Below are 13,472 nucleotides of genomic sequence, written 5' to 3' on the forward strand. Positions count from 1 at the left end.
TGTTGATGATTCCTCTTTGTATAGTCTTACTGTATTCTGAGCAGACCTTGAATATAGCATTGATAACATTTTAGTGTGCACCAAATAATATCAGTATTGTGTTGACTACTTCTTAGGAGCCAGGCACTATAATGTTAAGCTCCTTAGACTGCTTGTGCAACTACCTCTTAAAGTGGGTGCTGGTCTTTCTGTCATTATACAGAGGAAGGAAATAGGGCTCAAAGAGACTACATGCTTTCCCCAAGTTCACATGTCCAGGTTTATCTGCTTGTGACTGCAAGTTCCTTGAAGGCAAGGGCTATCTTATTTGAGTCAGGGCTCAACTGGGCTATACAAATGGTCCAGGACTGTTTCTCATTCTTGTCCAGTGAGCTCGGCACAGCGGTGGGGTAGTGAGTGGTCAGGTGCATTCGAACCACTAAAACACAGATTGAAAAGGGAAAGTGAGGTGTGATTGCCCAGGGAAGAGAGGACATGAATGGTGGGCGGGGAGGCAGAAATCGCTGAGTCCACTCCTCATCACATCCTTAGTACTGGCACCCTGCTCGGCTTGTCGGAGACAATCAATAAATATTTGCGTGAAACTGAATGGATTTTCTGTCTGTTCCTTTTGTCAGTCCCCCTTCCAGATCACGGGGGCAGTGGGAAGAGAAGAAGGCCTCAAGGAGAAGGTCAGACTTGAGTAGTCTCGAGGTGGAGAGCAGAGGAGGGGGAAGGAGGGAATCTGCAGAGGGAACCATGTGCAAAGGCTGATGCACCTGTAGTATTTGCCTTAGTCAACAGGTACAGTTTTCTTGACTTCTGTAATCTTTTGTCTGCACTCCAAATTCCCAAACTGGGGAAGAGTTATCCTCACTAAGCCAGTGCCAGTAAACTGGCCGAATTTGTGTACACCTCTGCCATTGCTTTCAGACACTGAGTCTAAGTTGTTAACCCTTTGGATAGCTTTGCATCACTCCTGAACAGGAGTCATTTGGAGTGTGTCTCATCCAGCTGACGCTTCCCTTACAGGTTAACATGTTTGTGGAAGGATTCCATGATGCCATCCTCCTCTATGTCCTGGCTTTACATGAAGTGCTCAGAGCTGGTTACAGCAAGAAGGATGGAGGGAAAATCATCCAGCAGACTTGGAATAGAACGTTTGAAGGTGAGAATGCATCCTATGAGGCGACAACTCTCTGCTGCTAATTGAGCTGCTTCTTTCCTAGTTCTCTTTTTCTCTTTTATAAATGCAGAACCTGGCCGGTGTCTTGCTTTTCTCATCTGCAAAGTAAGGATAAGAATTCAAGATCAACTCACCTCATAAACTTGTTGTGAAAATTAAATGAGAGGATGCATGTGAAAGTGTTTTGAAAAAATACTACGGAAATAGAAAATGCCTGTTCTTTTGGTATTTAAGTGACAGTGCTACGCTTCTTGAGACAGAAGTCCCATTAAATGATTCAGTTGTCATTAAAATGACAAGTCTCATTCGCAATAGAATAACAAGTTTATGAGGAGTTCTGTGATAAGTTTTAAACCTTACCAGACTCACATTGCTGCATTCAGACAATGCTGGTCTTTCTCAAACTTAGGAAATACTAGCTGTCATGGTTAAATCTGGGTGATTAGAAGGATGAGCAGGCCTATTTGAGATCTCTGCTTTATTTTTTAAAAAAAAGGTACATATTAGTTGCTATTTTCTTAAGTACAGAGAAGTATAAGAACAACAAAAATAGCCTATAATCTCATCACTCAGGCAATCCGTTGGCATTTAAAAATTTTACAAGAGTGAGACTATACTTGGCTGGAAAATTTAAATAGTACAAAAATGTATGATATAAAAAGTGAAAGCTTTCTTTCCCAACCCAACCCAGTCCTCCTCCCCAATATAATCACTATTAACAGTTTCCTATGATTCTGTCTAAAAATATTTATGCCTTCTGCTGGCACATATGCATTTGCATATCTTATTTTAAAAATGTTCACAACAGGGATCATACAGTGAATGCCATTCTTCATGTTATATCAAGTAAAAGAATTGTTTTTTCGCATCAGCACTTACAGATCCAACACGTTTTAAATAATAGTTACATATTATTCTGCCATATGGCTGTGCAGTCACTTCTTTAACTGGTTTCCCATTGATGGGCACTGCAGTTGTTTACAGTTTTTGCTTTTATGCAAAATGCTGCCATATTATGCAAGAAGCTGCACATCCTCATGAAGTGTTGTGGAGACATCCAACAGTGAAGATTCCTAGTGTGGGACTTCTGGATCCAAAAGTATGTAGGTGCCTTTTAAATGCATTAGATATTACCAGATGCCTTCGAGAAAGGTCTACTAATTTATATTCCTGCCTGTAGTGCATAAAAGGTCTGATTTCCTCTCACTTCACCCACACTCAGAGAAAGCTAATGAGGGAGTGATCCAGTTGCTGGACTTCATTCATTCAACCAATATTCATTGAGCACCTACTATGTGCTAGGCCCTAATTGAAGCACTGTGGATTCAGCAGTGAAATAAAGATATTCTCTGCAATAAACTGAGCTTACATTGCTGATGGGGGGAAGTGGCAATGAACAAATTAATACATCATTTTAGGGGCTATCAGTGCTATGAAGAAAATTAAAACAAAGCAGGGAGGTAGAAAGTGATAGTGTGGTCAGGGAAGGCCTCTCTGAAAAGTAAGGGGGGGACCTGAGAAAAGTGAGGGGCAAGCTATGAAGATGCTTATGGGAGAACATTCCAGAGGGAATAGCAAGGGCAGAGACCCTGAGTGCAGCCGGTGGGAGAGTGTTGTGTGTGTCCACGGAAGAGTAGGGAGGCTTGAGTAAGCAGAGTGTGTGTATGGGGGTGGCAGGAAGCATGATCAGAGAATTTAGTAGGGCCAGACCTTGGAAGCAGTGATAAGGATTTTGGATTTTACCCTGAGTAAGGTAGAAAGCTACTAGTGGGCTTTTTGTGCCATGATCTATATTGCATCTTAAAAAAGGCTCCTAGGCTGCTAGGCGGAAACTAAGCTGTAGTGTGCTAATGGGCATCATTTGAGAACAACAGACATGGTATACAGATCACTGGAGCAGGGGGTGGGAATCCGGCATCCTGGCCCCTGACTGGTGGCCTCATTTGGTTGCTTCTCCCTTCAGCTGTAATTAAGAAGACTGGCCTAGTCGATGACTCATCAGGTCCTGTTCCCTTTAGCTTTGTGCTTACTCTTCCTCTGAGTCCTTTAATGCATTGGGGTGGGCCTATGTTTATTTGTAATCTGACTAATGAAAGTTACCTTTGCTTTCATTTTCAGTGCCTGGAATAAATTGGGCAAGTCTAAATTTTGGAAAAATACATATTTTTCTTTTGGGACCCCTGTCTATTCCAGTCCCCAGCTTATCTGCAGTTATTAGAAAGGGTAAGACAGTGGGGAGGGGGTACCCTAGTAGCTAGGGTTGACCGGGCAGTAGCTCTGGTCACAGTCACCTGATGTCATTTCTCCATGGTGGTTTTGGTGGATGCCATCCTTACTGAGAATCAGAATGACTTCTCTTTTAACTTTAGAGAGATTATGGGACATGGGCCACCAAGCTTCCAGGATCATCTTGCTTCACCTTTGACTGATTTAGCTGAGGAACTGGAAACAAATAGGCTAATTCAGGGGGTATATGAGGACAGAGTCAAATTTCCCAGAAGTTGCACACAATACACTGAGACGCTGGCCTGTGTGGACACAACCTTGGTCGGCCACATCCCATTCTAGTTATTACTCACTACCTGGTGTGGTCATTTGTTCTTGGTCCTCTGACAGAACAGGAGCCAGAGTTGGAGGACATTGGAGGGCAGAACTGAGGGAGTTTGTTAAGGGAAGGGCAGGCCGCCGCGCTGGCTGGAGTGCGGGTCTACTTGGAACCAGGGCACAGACTGACCTTTCCCGTAGGCCACTTGACACTTCCATTCTAGGGACAGGTCTACGCTTAGCAATATGAAAAGAGCCCTGAAATAATCAGCTGTTATAGTTCAGTCTAAATCTCATTTGACCAAATGTACAAATAATTTCAGGGTAAGTTTTGGATTTCAATTGCTTGGAGAGCCAATTTTATTTGTATAAACAAAGAGCCATCCCGGGGTAGGCCCAGAAAGATCTCTAAGGTATCCGTATGAAGAGAAACTCTAACTTTCCTAAAATTAGAAATAAAGTAACCTGTAAGTGACCATTAAGTTGTCAGGGGAAAAATACTCTGGATGTTGTGTGACAAGTTTGGATTTTATTGCCGAGAAACCAATGACCAGCTCTCAAGGCTTTCAATAAATGGCCTGGAAAGAAGCTAAATTTCTTCTGTGTGAGAGGTCAGAGTGACAAGGTAAATAAGATTGTGGCTCAAATCTGGAACTCTACTACAGGCCCATAGCAATTAGGCCGGAACATCTCATCATCATTATTATTATTATTTTTTCATCAGCAGGCACTGGGAATTGAACCCGGGTCTCCAGCATAGCAGGTGAGAACTCTGCCTGCTGAGCCATCATGGCCCGCCCCGTCCCATTACTTTTGTACAGGAAACTTCTTCAGTCAGCCTGACGATCTCATCTTATGTACAATACTCTCAAGTGAAGTCTCACTTTGCTAATCAGCCACGCTGAGTGTTCTCACCCCATTTCTTAACAGAATTGTAATAGCTTAACAGTGCAGTGAGGTCTTAAATTACCAGGCCTGCCTTGTTTTTTAAAATATTCTGCAAAATACTTAGCAAGACATACCATCATAAATACCTCCAAATAGAGGGTCAAATGGCTTTGGATGACCAATATGTTTGGAGAGAAAGAAATTTTTATAAAGTGATACTTATAATGTTTTATTGACTATGAAGACACACAAGTTTGAGGCAAGCATCTTTTGTAACCAGCCTATATTAAGAAGACAAAAAAAGAGTCAAGATGAATGGTGGCTCCATTCAGTTTCCTGCAAAGAAGCCCAAAGTCTGGAAAAATGAGGGAGCCCTCAAACCACAACCCAAATGACAGTAAACCCAAATACAGGCCCTCTCCAAACCACACCAGAGGATGGAACTTTCCCCTGGGATCCTTTTTCCCAGACATCCGTTTTACTAGAGGAGGCTGTACGTCCGGAAAGAACCAAATCAATCGAAACACCAATTAAGAGTGACACTGAGCTTTACCACAGTTTAAATGCAAGAAAACCAATAGCCTTAGTTTATTAGGATGTGGCCGATGCATTCATTCTCTTATTTAATGTCTGAAAATTATGATGCAGAGATTTAATATCAGCTAATAATGCATATTTGCTCTTACTTAGTGTTCTAAATCGCCCTTGCTAGCCAGAGTAAGTTCAGATTCTTGAAGAAGACACACACTGGCCACCCTGTTCCAGCCTTCCTTCTCATAGCTCCCTTCCACACACATGGACCCATCTCCCTCTGGACAAAGTCCCTCTCTCCCTTTTGGTCTTCTTCCTTCATAAGTACCAACTAGACTGGCTGTTCTGCCTAGAATACTCGTGATTCCCGATTGCTCCTTGTCCAAATCATACACTTCCTCCAAAGTCCCTGTAAAATTCCTCCTGTTTTACCGAGTCCTCCCTCATTCTCTGTCTGGATGTGATAGCTCCTTCTCTGAGTGGTGGGAGCACAGCCCCATGTCCTCTACCAGCCTTTGAATAAAATGGTAGTAAGAATAATAGGAGAAAGTAACCATAGAGGAATAACCACGGGTTGAAAGTTCTTTCCATATTTTGTCTCATTTAGTCTTTGTTGAGGTGATTAAATGGACCTTTCTTTGTCACGAGGTAACCTTATGCCTATTTTGCAGTCATGGAGACTGAATCTCAGAGGCTAAAGTGCTTTCCCTGTGACCACAGAACTAGTAAATGTCAGCAGTCAGAGTCCAGTGTAGACCTGTAAATCCTTAGTCCAGGCTGCCCCGTTCTTGAGCAGAGACTGTATCTGATTCAGTCCCCAGCTGCAGCACCAAATCCGGTACCTAGTAATCACCCAGGAAACATTTAGAGAAAGAATGAATGAAGAAAGTGATTGGCGTAAAGAACAGTTCTTCTTCAGCTCTTGACATTCAGGACCCATGAAGCTAGACTCTCTCCTCTGCTCCCCTGTGCGTTGGAATTTGTCATTAAGCACGCCAGCTGAGTCCTGTGCCATGGACTGATTATTTTTTCTTTCATTGTGTTGTCTGATGACAACACAGCCCCATAACACGTCTATGAAAGTCCTTCCACTTCTCATTCTTTGCCGTCTCTCTCTCTCTTTATTGGTACAAAACTCTGCGATAAGCATGCTGCTTCCAGGATTAGCCTTAATTTTTTTTAAAAAAACTTATTCCCCAAAGAAAATCACTCATTTCTCTTTCTTTTCCTTTTTAAATGGAGAAATGCTAAGAATTTAGGAATGCAGACACAGATGAAATTACAATGTCTTTCCAAATGCCAACAAAAATGCTCAGTGTCTGATGAGATTTCCTGTGGCATTAGTTAGTTTAAAAAATCCTGTCAATTCATTTTCTTGTTTTTGTTGGCAGACAGAGGTAGTTTAAGCAACTAATTTCTAGCCCTTCGTATATCATCCTCTAGGTATTGCTGGGCGGGTGTCCATAGATGCCAATGGAGACCGGTATGGCGATTTCTCCGTGATTGCCATGACGGACACAGAAGCAGGCACCCAGGAGGTGAGCAAAGGAACTTCGGCACCCACAGCTCATTCTGCTAGTGGAGAGTCCAAGGAATATTTTTGTCCTGCTGTCAAAATAGCTGTCCCTGATGCAGTCTCCAAAATATAAATAAGTTGAAAACATTGGAGTTTCCAAGGAGGGAGAACTCACCTTTAGTTGAGGGTGTCAGGGAAGACTTCAGGAAAAGATGTCAAGTTTATCCTCGGTGGGAAAATCCAAGAATCAAACATCAGTCCCAAGAGGCAAAGGAGGGTCATCCCTTTGAAATAGTAAAACTTTATTTCCTCTCTTATATTGGGGATTTTTTTGGGGGGTGTGGTGGGGTATACAAACTGAACATGCCACTATTTCAAAAGATGATGTAGTTTCAGAATAGCATCAAGAAAAGAAAAGAGTGCCCTGGATGCAATGATGAGTCTCTAACACTTACTATGGAGGGAGTGGGTGTGGGGTGGGGGTACGTGCTCTCTGCCTCAGTTTGCTGGACTGTAAAATGGAAATCAGAATATCTTTCTTGGCTGTCTCATGTGGTTATTGTGAGAACCAGGTGAAAATTAAACCTAGGAAAGTACTATATATTAAAAAACTGTAAATTATAAGTGTATTTATATAAAGTTTATGCAAATAGGCAGTGTTTCAAGTAACCTAAGGCCGTCTCCTCTGAGTGCGTCCTTGATCCCTCTTGCTCAGCCTCATGGCTTCTTATCTGCCCTGGGCTGTGGAACTTGCTGATTTTCTACTTTGCACACAGATGCCTGCCTGATTCAACACGAGACCTGGTGGGAGGGGCCCGATCAGCAAGGCAGGCACGCGCTCTGTGCAGTGTATGCCATTTTACCTCATCTACCTTCCGATTTCCCTGTCTGTGAAAGGCGGGTCATAATAGTCCATCACTGGGTCATTGCGAGGCTGATGGCGTGAAAGTGCGAAAAGCATGGAGAAGGTGCCCGGTACATGCCAGCTGTTGTAGCACTTGGGGGATTATCTAGAAGCCTCAGAGTCTGATGGAAAGGGCAGTGAGGAGATGTCACTGGCATGTCACTTAAAGGAGCAGGGTGCTTGTGCCCAGAAAACCGAGAAACAAGTCCTGAGAACTTGGATGGGAAGATATTTCTAAGTTAGGGCTCAGAACCTGGGGTGAACTTTGAACTGAAGCCATAGAAGGTTATTTTCCAGGAGCAGAGGAATCAGTTGCAAAGAGAGCGCTCAGCCTGGAAATGGGGTTGCAAGGGGGGCACGTTGGTCACATCGGAGAGTGTCACCCAGCAGTCAGGACGCGAGGAATAGTCCACCCACCTGAAAGGGGTGAACCAGGGAGCTCCCAAAGATGCTCCTTGCTGCTTTAATTACTTGTCAGGCCAGTTGAAGGGAAGGAGTCCAGGTGCCTGTACACGCCTAACCTGGGTGTGAAATAAACTCACTCAGCCTCACACGTCATTGAAAGTCTCTTGGGCACTTACGCATGGCCCTTTGTGGCAGGTAGGTTGGTGGGTAAGGGAGACAGAATGCCATATCTGACCGAGCAAGGGAATAAGGCATGGATTTCAGGGTTTTCTTTAGGGAAAATCTCCCCTTACCACTGGGCAGTAACAACTGAAATATACCCAGATAAAGGCTGGTGGGGCTCAGCCTTGGGTGGGAACACGCTCCAGGTGGCCCTTGTTTCACTTCTTCTGTGTCTTTCTGTTTCTCTGTCACCACTTTCCCTGCCCAGGGGGGCTACAATTCCTCTACGTTTTCCACTTTAATAGCACCATCTGTGACCCCAAATCCTGACTTAAAGAATCTTCGTAGCTGTAATCGGTGTGTACAGTCAGGGAGCCCAGTCTAGGCCCTGGTTTCTTCTGAAGTGCTTGCTGCTTTCTGCCGTGGGAGAAGGACTCGATGGCAGGCCTATCTTCCTCCCTGGAAATGGGGTGCTGATATACACACCGAGACAGGCTGTGGCCATCAGGCCGGGTGTTTTTTTGGGGTGACAGTTCAAGGCTGTGAGCTTTGTGCTTCCTTTGGAAACAGATAACTTTGGCCATTCGGTTTGTATATCTGGTTTCTTTCTTATATAGGTTATTGGCGATTACTTTGGAAAAGAAGGTCGTTTTGAAATGCGGCCAAATGTCAAATATCCTTGGGGGCCTTTAAAACTGAGAATAGATGAAACCAGAATTGTGGAACACTCGAACCCCTCTCCCTGCAAATCATGTAAGTTTGGAGACTTAATTTGCTATGCATTTCATCATCTGTAGTATTGGTATAATGCAATTTTAAAAGATAAGTGTTCTTTGGGAGCTCATGTTTTAAAAGTTAAGATTTCTTTTTCTGATGGTTTATAAGACACATGGGGAAAATTCACAAACTGGAATCCTGCTTTTATCAGAGAGTTACAGGTCTTTCTTATTTTCCATGCTTCTCTTTTAGAATGGTAGACGGCTTCTCTCTATTTTTATATCTCTTAGTATTTGAGGTTTTCACTTGCAGGGAAAATCAAAATATCAAATACTAAATGCCACTCACTTATTCATCCTTTGAAGCAAGTCTTAGCCTGATTTTCAAAGTTCGTAGCTCCTTCCTATCCATCAGAACCGAATGTATAATGGCCCTAAAAATTTACAAGTGGGCAAAAAAATGTAAAACCTATTATTATGAGCGACCTTGTAGATTAATACAGAAGCAAGTGATGTTCTTATAAGGAGCTTATAAATAGGAAAATTGTTAGAAATCATACCTTTTATAAGACCTTTTTATGAACTCATGAGGGAGAACAAAGTGAATATTGCTCTTTCAGACCAAATTTTTGGCTAACATTTATATAATCGTTATGTTCTGGGAATGTCTTTCGCATGGTGGGTTATTTATGTCTATGTAATAATTATGAGTGGAAGTAAGGCAGAAGGAAGGGTTTCCAGAACACAGTTACTGGGCTGGATTCAAACACCCCCCACCCCCCCATCGCTTGCTGGCTTTGTGACCCCAGGAGAGCCCCTTGGCCTCTTGAAGAAGCCTCAGTTTTCCATATGTAAAATGAGAAAAATGTACCGAACTCTTAGGGTTGTTTTGATGATTAAATGAGGTAATGCCCTGAAGGCCATATACTAAACTTTTTATAGAAAAACTTGCTTTTATATAATAACTGGGACACTATTGAACTTGATTGTTTCGAATTGTTATTCACATATTCACAAAGCTATATAGGACGTTTTGACGTGAAACTCAGGCTGTGGTGAGAGAACATCTAAAAATAGAATGTTGACCCAACAAAATTTTCACCAGACCTTCCAGCACTTTGAAGTATCACCACCCATGTGTGAAAATAAGAAGTGCTGGGTCAGTCCTACGGTCCGTCTGGTTGTCTTCTCTGACAGTGAACTCAGCAGAGGGTGGGTGGGCCCGAGAACTTCGGTCTCCAGGTTTCCTCGAATCCTTCTTGAATCTGAGTATGCTGCCATTGTGCTCATTCTCTTCTAACAGTGTGTTCGCTTATCTAGTACTTTCTCAGATGCTTCTTAAGCCTTTCACTTGGCAAAAGCTGAAAAGTGGGATCCACCAAGAAAACATCTCTGAAAAAGAAAGGAAAATTTGCCTCAAGTGGGAAGTTGAGAAACACCTTCCAGAGAATGAAGCGGAGGCATTCTTTTTTTTTTAAATTTTTGTAAATACCAAAAACACCAAACAAACGCAAACGTTCTTAACTTTTGAATATTCTGTTCTACATATATAATCAGTAATTCACAATGTCATCACATAGTTGCATATTCATCATCTTGATCATTTCTTGGAGCATTTGCATCTATTCAGAAAAAATTCATACATACCATACCCCTTACCTCTCCCTTTCACTGATCACAAGCATTTCAAACTAAATTTATTTTAACATTTGTTCCCCCTATTATTTATTTTTATTCCATATGTTCTACCCATCTGTTGACAAGGTAGATAAAAGGAGCATCAGACACAAGGTTTTCACAATCACACAGTCACACTGTGGAAGCTGTATCATTATACAATCATCTTCAAGAAACATGGCCGCTGGAACACAGCAGCATTCTTACTTAGTTCGCAAAATAAGCTCTGATGACCCATGTTTTTCTCTCAAGCAGGTGGCCTGGAAGAATCGGCTGTGACGGGAATTGTTGTGGGTGCCTTATTAGGAGCAGGTTTGCTAATGGCCTTCTACTTTTTCAGGTTAGGAGCGCTCCATAAAGTTTTAAAATCCTCGTCCTTTCCTTTGTCACTTGCCTTTGCACGATTCTATTTGTGTGTGGTGGTTAAAACAAACCTAAGCTATTCTTTTGGTGTGGAGCCTGGGTTTGGTGGTCAGGGAGTTAGCATACTGTGTAGCCAGTCCAGAAGTTTCTGTCACTTCCCCTGTGGGCCAGAGAGCCACTGCTATCCTTGGACCACAGATGTTCTGACCCAAAGTCCTAACACCCACCAAATGTGAAAGTGGAGAGGGAATCTGGACAACGCAGAAAACCAGTTTCTCAGGGTTACTCCAGTTGGGAAATAAGTGCCTTGGTTCACCTTCTTAAGAGTAGGGGGTAGCTCTGAGTACATGCTCTTAGGCTGGTCAACACTTAGCATTTGCAGACCCCACAAGCTTAGTTACCTGTGGCTAAGCCCCAGGGCTTGTGAAATTCTAATGCTTTCCTTGTGTTAAGGTACTGGTTTGCAAGGACGGGTCCTTTCTTTTATGATCTTTGGAGGTCAAGTGTATGGTTCATTCATAAGTCATTAGACCAAGATTTCTTCATTTCTGCATGGAAATGGAATTCTGAGTGTATGTGGCTCTTTGTGGGAACAATTGTATTTCTGTCCCTTGGTCATAGGACACTTAATCTGATCTTTATCTAAAGCATATCCTGGGAGTTGGGAAGAACTTCTGGGTAAGAACAGACAAGACTTAACCTACAAGGCACCCAGGGAAGAAGGGGAAGGCTTGTTCTTTGTATTTTGGAAAGCATGCCAATTTTCCTCCTTGAATAAGGGCATGACGCCTTGGGGCACACCACTTTAATCTCTACCAGGGTTTCATTTCTGTCACTTCTCATTTATCACTCCCAACCCAGATGTCCCTTGAGGGCATTCTCTGTAAGAGAAACCACAGTATTTTGTAGCCAAGTGAGGTTTTACCACTACATTCACTTTCCCTTTCTTTACCCAGGAAGAAATACAGAATCACCATCGAGAGACGAAGCCAGCAAGAAGAAAGTAGCGGTGGAAAACATCGGGAGTTACGGGAAGATTCCATCAGATCTCATTTTTCGGTGGCTTAAAGGAAGACTTTTCTTTCTGTCTGAAATTCTTTAAGGAGATAGATGGCATAAAAGACATCAGTGGAACAGAGGGGCACTCTTGAAGAACTCATTCTTTTAAGCAGTTAGTCATTTCATTTTTTAATTTCTTTAGAAGCTCAGGAACTATTATTAATTAGCATATGCCTCACGGCCTTTCATCTTGTGACAAATATAAGGAAATAACATCATTCTGTTAAATGTTCATACTGCTTCAAGGGTATATGATTAGTTTTATGGTTTTAAAATCTGAGGTCTCCCTATTTTGATGGCCTGCAGGGGCATTTCATGCGAGGATATAAATTGTGGTTTTCTTAAATGAAATGTTTTATAGCTAGAATAAAATCATTTTTACAAGGTAGAATATTCTTGGACACAATTTAACACCCGGGAAGAAGATCTTGTAATGAAAAACTGCAAGGTCGGAAATGCAGCGTCCTTCTTTCTAGGGGTGGTGGTTGAGGACTGCTCTGTCCTAAGTGTACTTTCAGGTTCTGACTTTATATCTTGAAATAGAATTTCTTCTCTGACTCCCTCCTCACTGTCTCATAAAAGCAGCTCTGGAAGGTTGTAAACTGTCATTTGAGGTAAGAGGATTTACACAAGAAAAGCAAGTCTTAAATGTTTCCTTTTTTAATGTAAAAAAAAAAAGCCCTATTTCACGCTAACACTTTATTTTTAAGTACTTTAACCTTGTATTTTGCTGTTAGAAAATGGGTCTTTTTTTTTCATTTGAAGATTAAATTTCATTTATATTTTAAATGCGTGGGTAGAGTGTACAACAAACCAACAATGATGAAAGATGCTTCTCATTTTCTTCCTGTTTTCCTCTTGCCCTTGGTCACAGCCAAATGCAATTTGTTGCTTTAATTTCAGAGATTTAGAAATGTAGCTAGATTACAAAGTCTAAAGGAGTATATCAGTTTACCTCTTTTAAGTGGAAGTTATTTTATAGATAGATACACCCTTCCAGTGCTAGTAAAGTGAGATTTCAAGATCAGGGGTGAAAAGTTATTAGAACCAAGCAGGGTTTATAAAGGGGACAGCCCCTTTACCTCAAGGACAACTTTATAAAGAGAGTGTGACAGTAAGCACAGAACTGATAAATTTATAAAATGCATACATGGGGCGGGCCGCGGTGGCTCAGCGGGCAAGAGTGCTTGCCTGCCGTGCCGGAGGACCCCGGTTCGATTCCCGGCCCCAGCCCATGTAAAAAACAAACAAACAAACAAAATATAATAAAAACAAGAAAATGTTTAAAAATGTTTCCCTTCCTTCCTTCCATCCTTCCTTCCTTCTCTGTCTTTCCTTCCCTTCCTCCCTCTCTCTTAAAAAAAAAAAAAAAAAAAATGCATACATGACCTTTTACCAAATTCACAGCAGTGGTTTTGGTTCAAAGGGGGAATTTAAATATCCGTTATATTCCCTTTCATTCCCTTTATAATCATCCACTGATAACCTGTCACACTGGGTTGAGTGTGCATATAAGGAGTTTGGACTACGTTGAATATGTAT

The 13,472-nt window shown here is 42.1% G+C and overlaps 1 protein-coding gene and 1 long non-coding RNA gene across 4 annotated transcripts in view; one reads left to right on the forward strand and one right to left on the reverse strand.

Annotated features, from left to right (window-relative positions):
* Nucleotides 1-12,719, forward strand: part of NPR3 (natriuretic peptide receptor 3) — a 75,779-nt gene extending 63,060 nt beyond the window's left edge. For 2 of the 3 annotated variants that reach the window (XM_077116924.1, XM_077116926.1), the window contains exons 4-8: nt 1,012-1,147; nt 6,572-6,666; nt 8,733-8,868; nt 10,761-10,848; nt 11,828-12,719. In XM_077116924.1, the coding sequence (XP_076973039.1) occupies nt 1,012-1,147; nt 6,572-6,666; nt 8,733-8,868; nt 10,761-10,848; nt 11,828-11,939 (567 nt within the window). In that variant the 3' untranslated portion in view covers nt 11,940-12,719. The remainder of the gene's footprint in view (nt 1-1,011; nt 1,148-6,571; nt 6,667-8,732; nt 8,869-10,760; nt 10,849-11,827) is intronic. The other variant, XM_077116925.1, reaches the window with a different exon arrangement.
* LOC143647203 (uncharacterized) overlaps nt 9,841-13,472 on the reverse strand; it is a 234,497-nt gene continuing 230,865 nt past the window's right edge. Inside the window, exon 6 of the long non-coding RNA XR_013157913.1 lies at nt 9,841-10,223. This is a non-coding gene — a long non-coding RNA (uncharacterized LOC143647203). The remainder of the gene's footprint in view (nt 10,224-13,472) is intronic.

Source organism: Tamandua tetradactyla, chromosome 9 (assembly GCF_023851605.1).
Source record: "Tamandua tetradactyla isolate mTamTet1 chromosome 9, mTamTet1.pri, whole genome shotgun sequence".
NCBI classification, from domain to species: domain Eukaryota; kingdom Metazoa; phylum Chordata; class Mammalia; order Pilosa; family Myrmecophagidae; genus Tamandua; species Tamandua tetradactyla.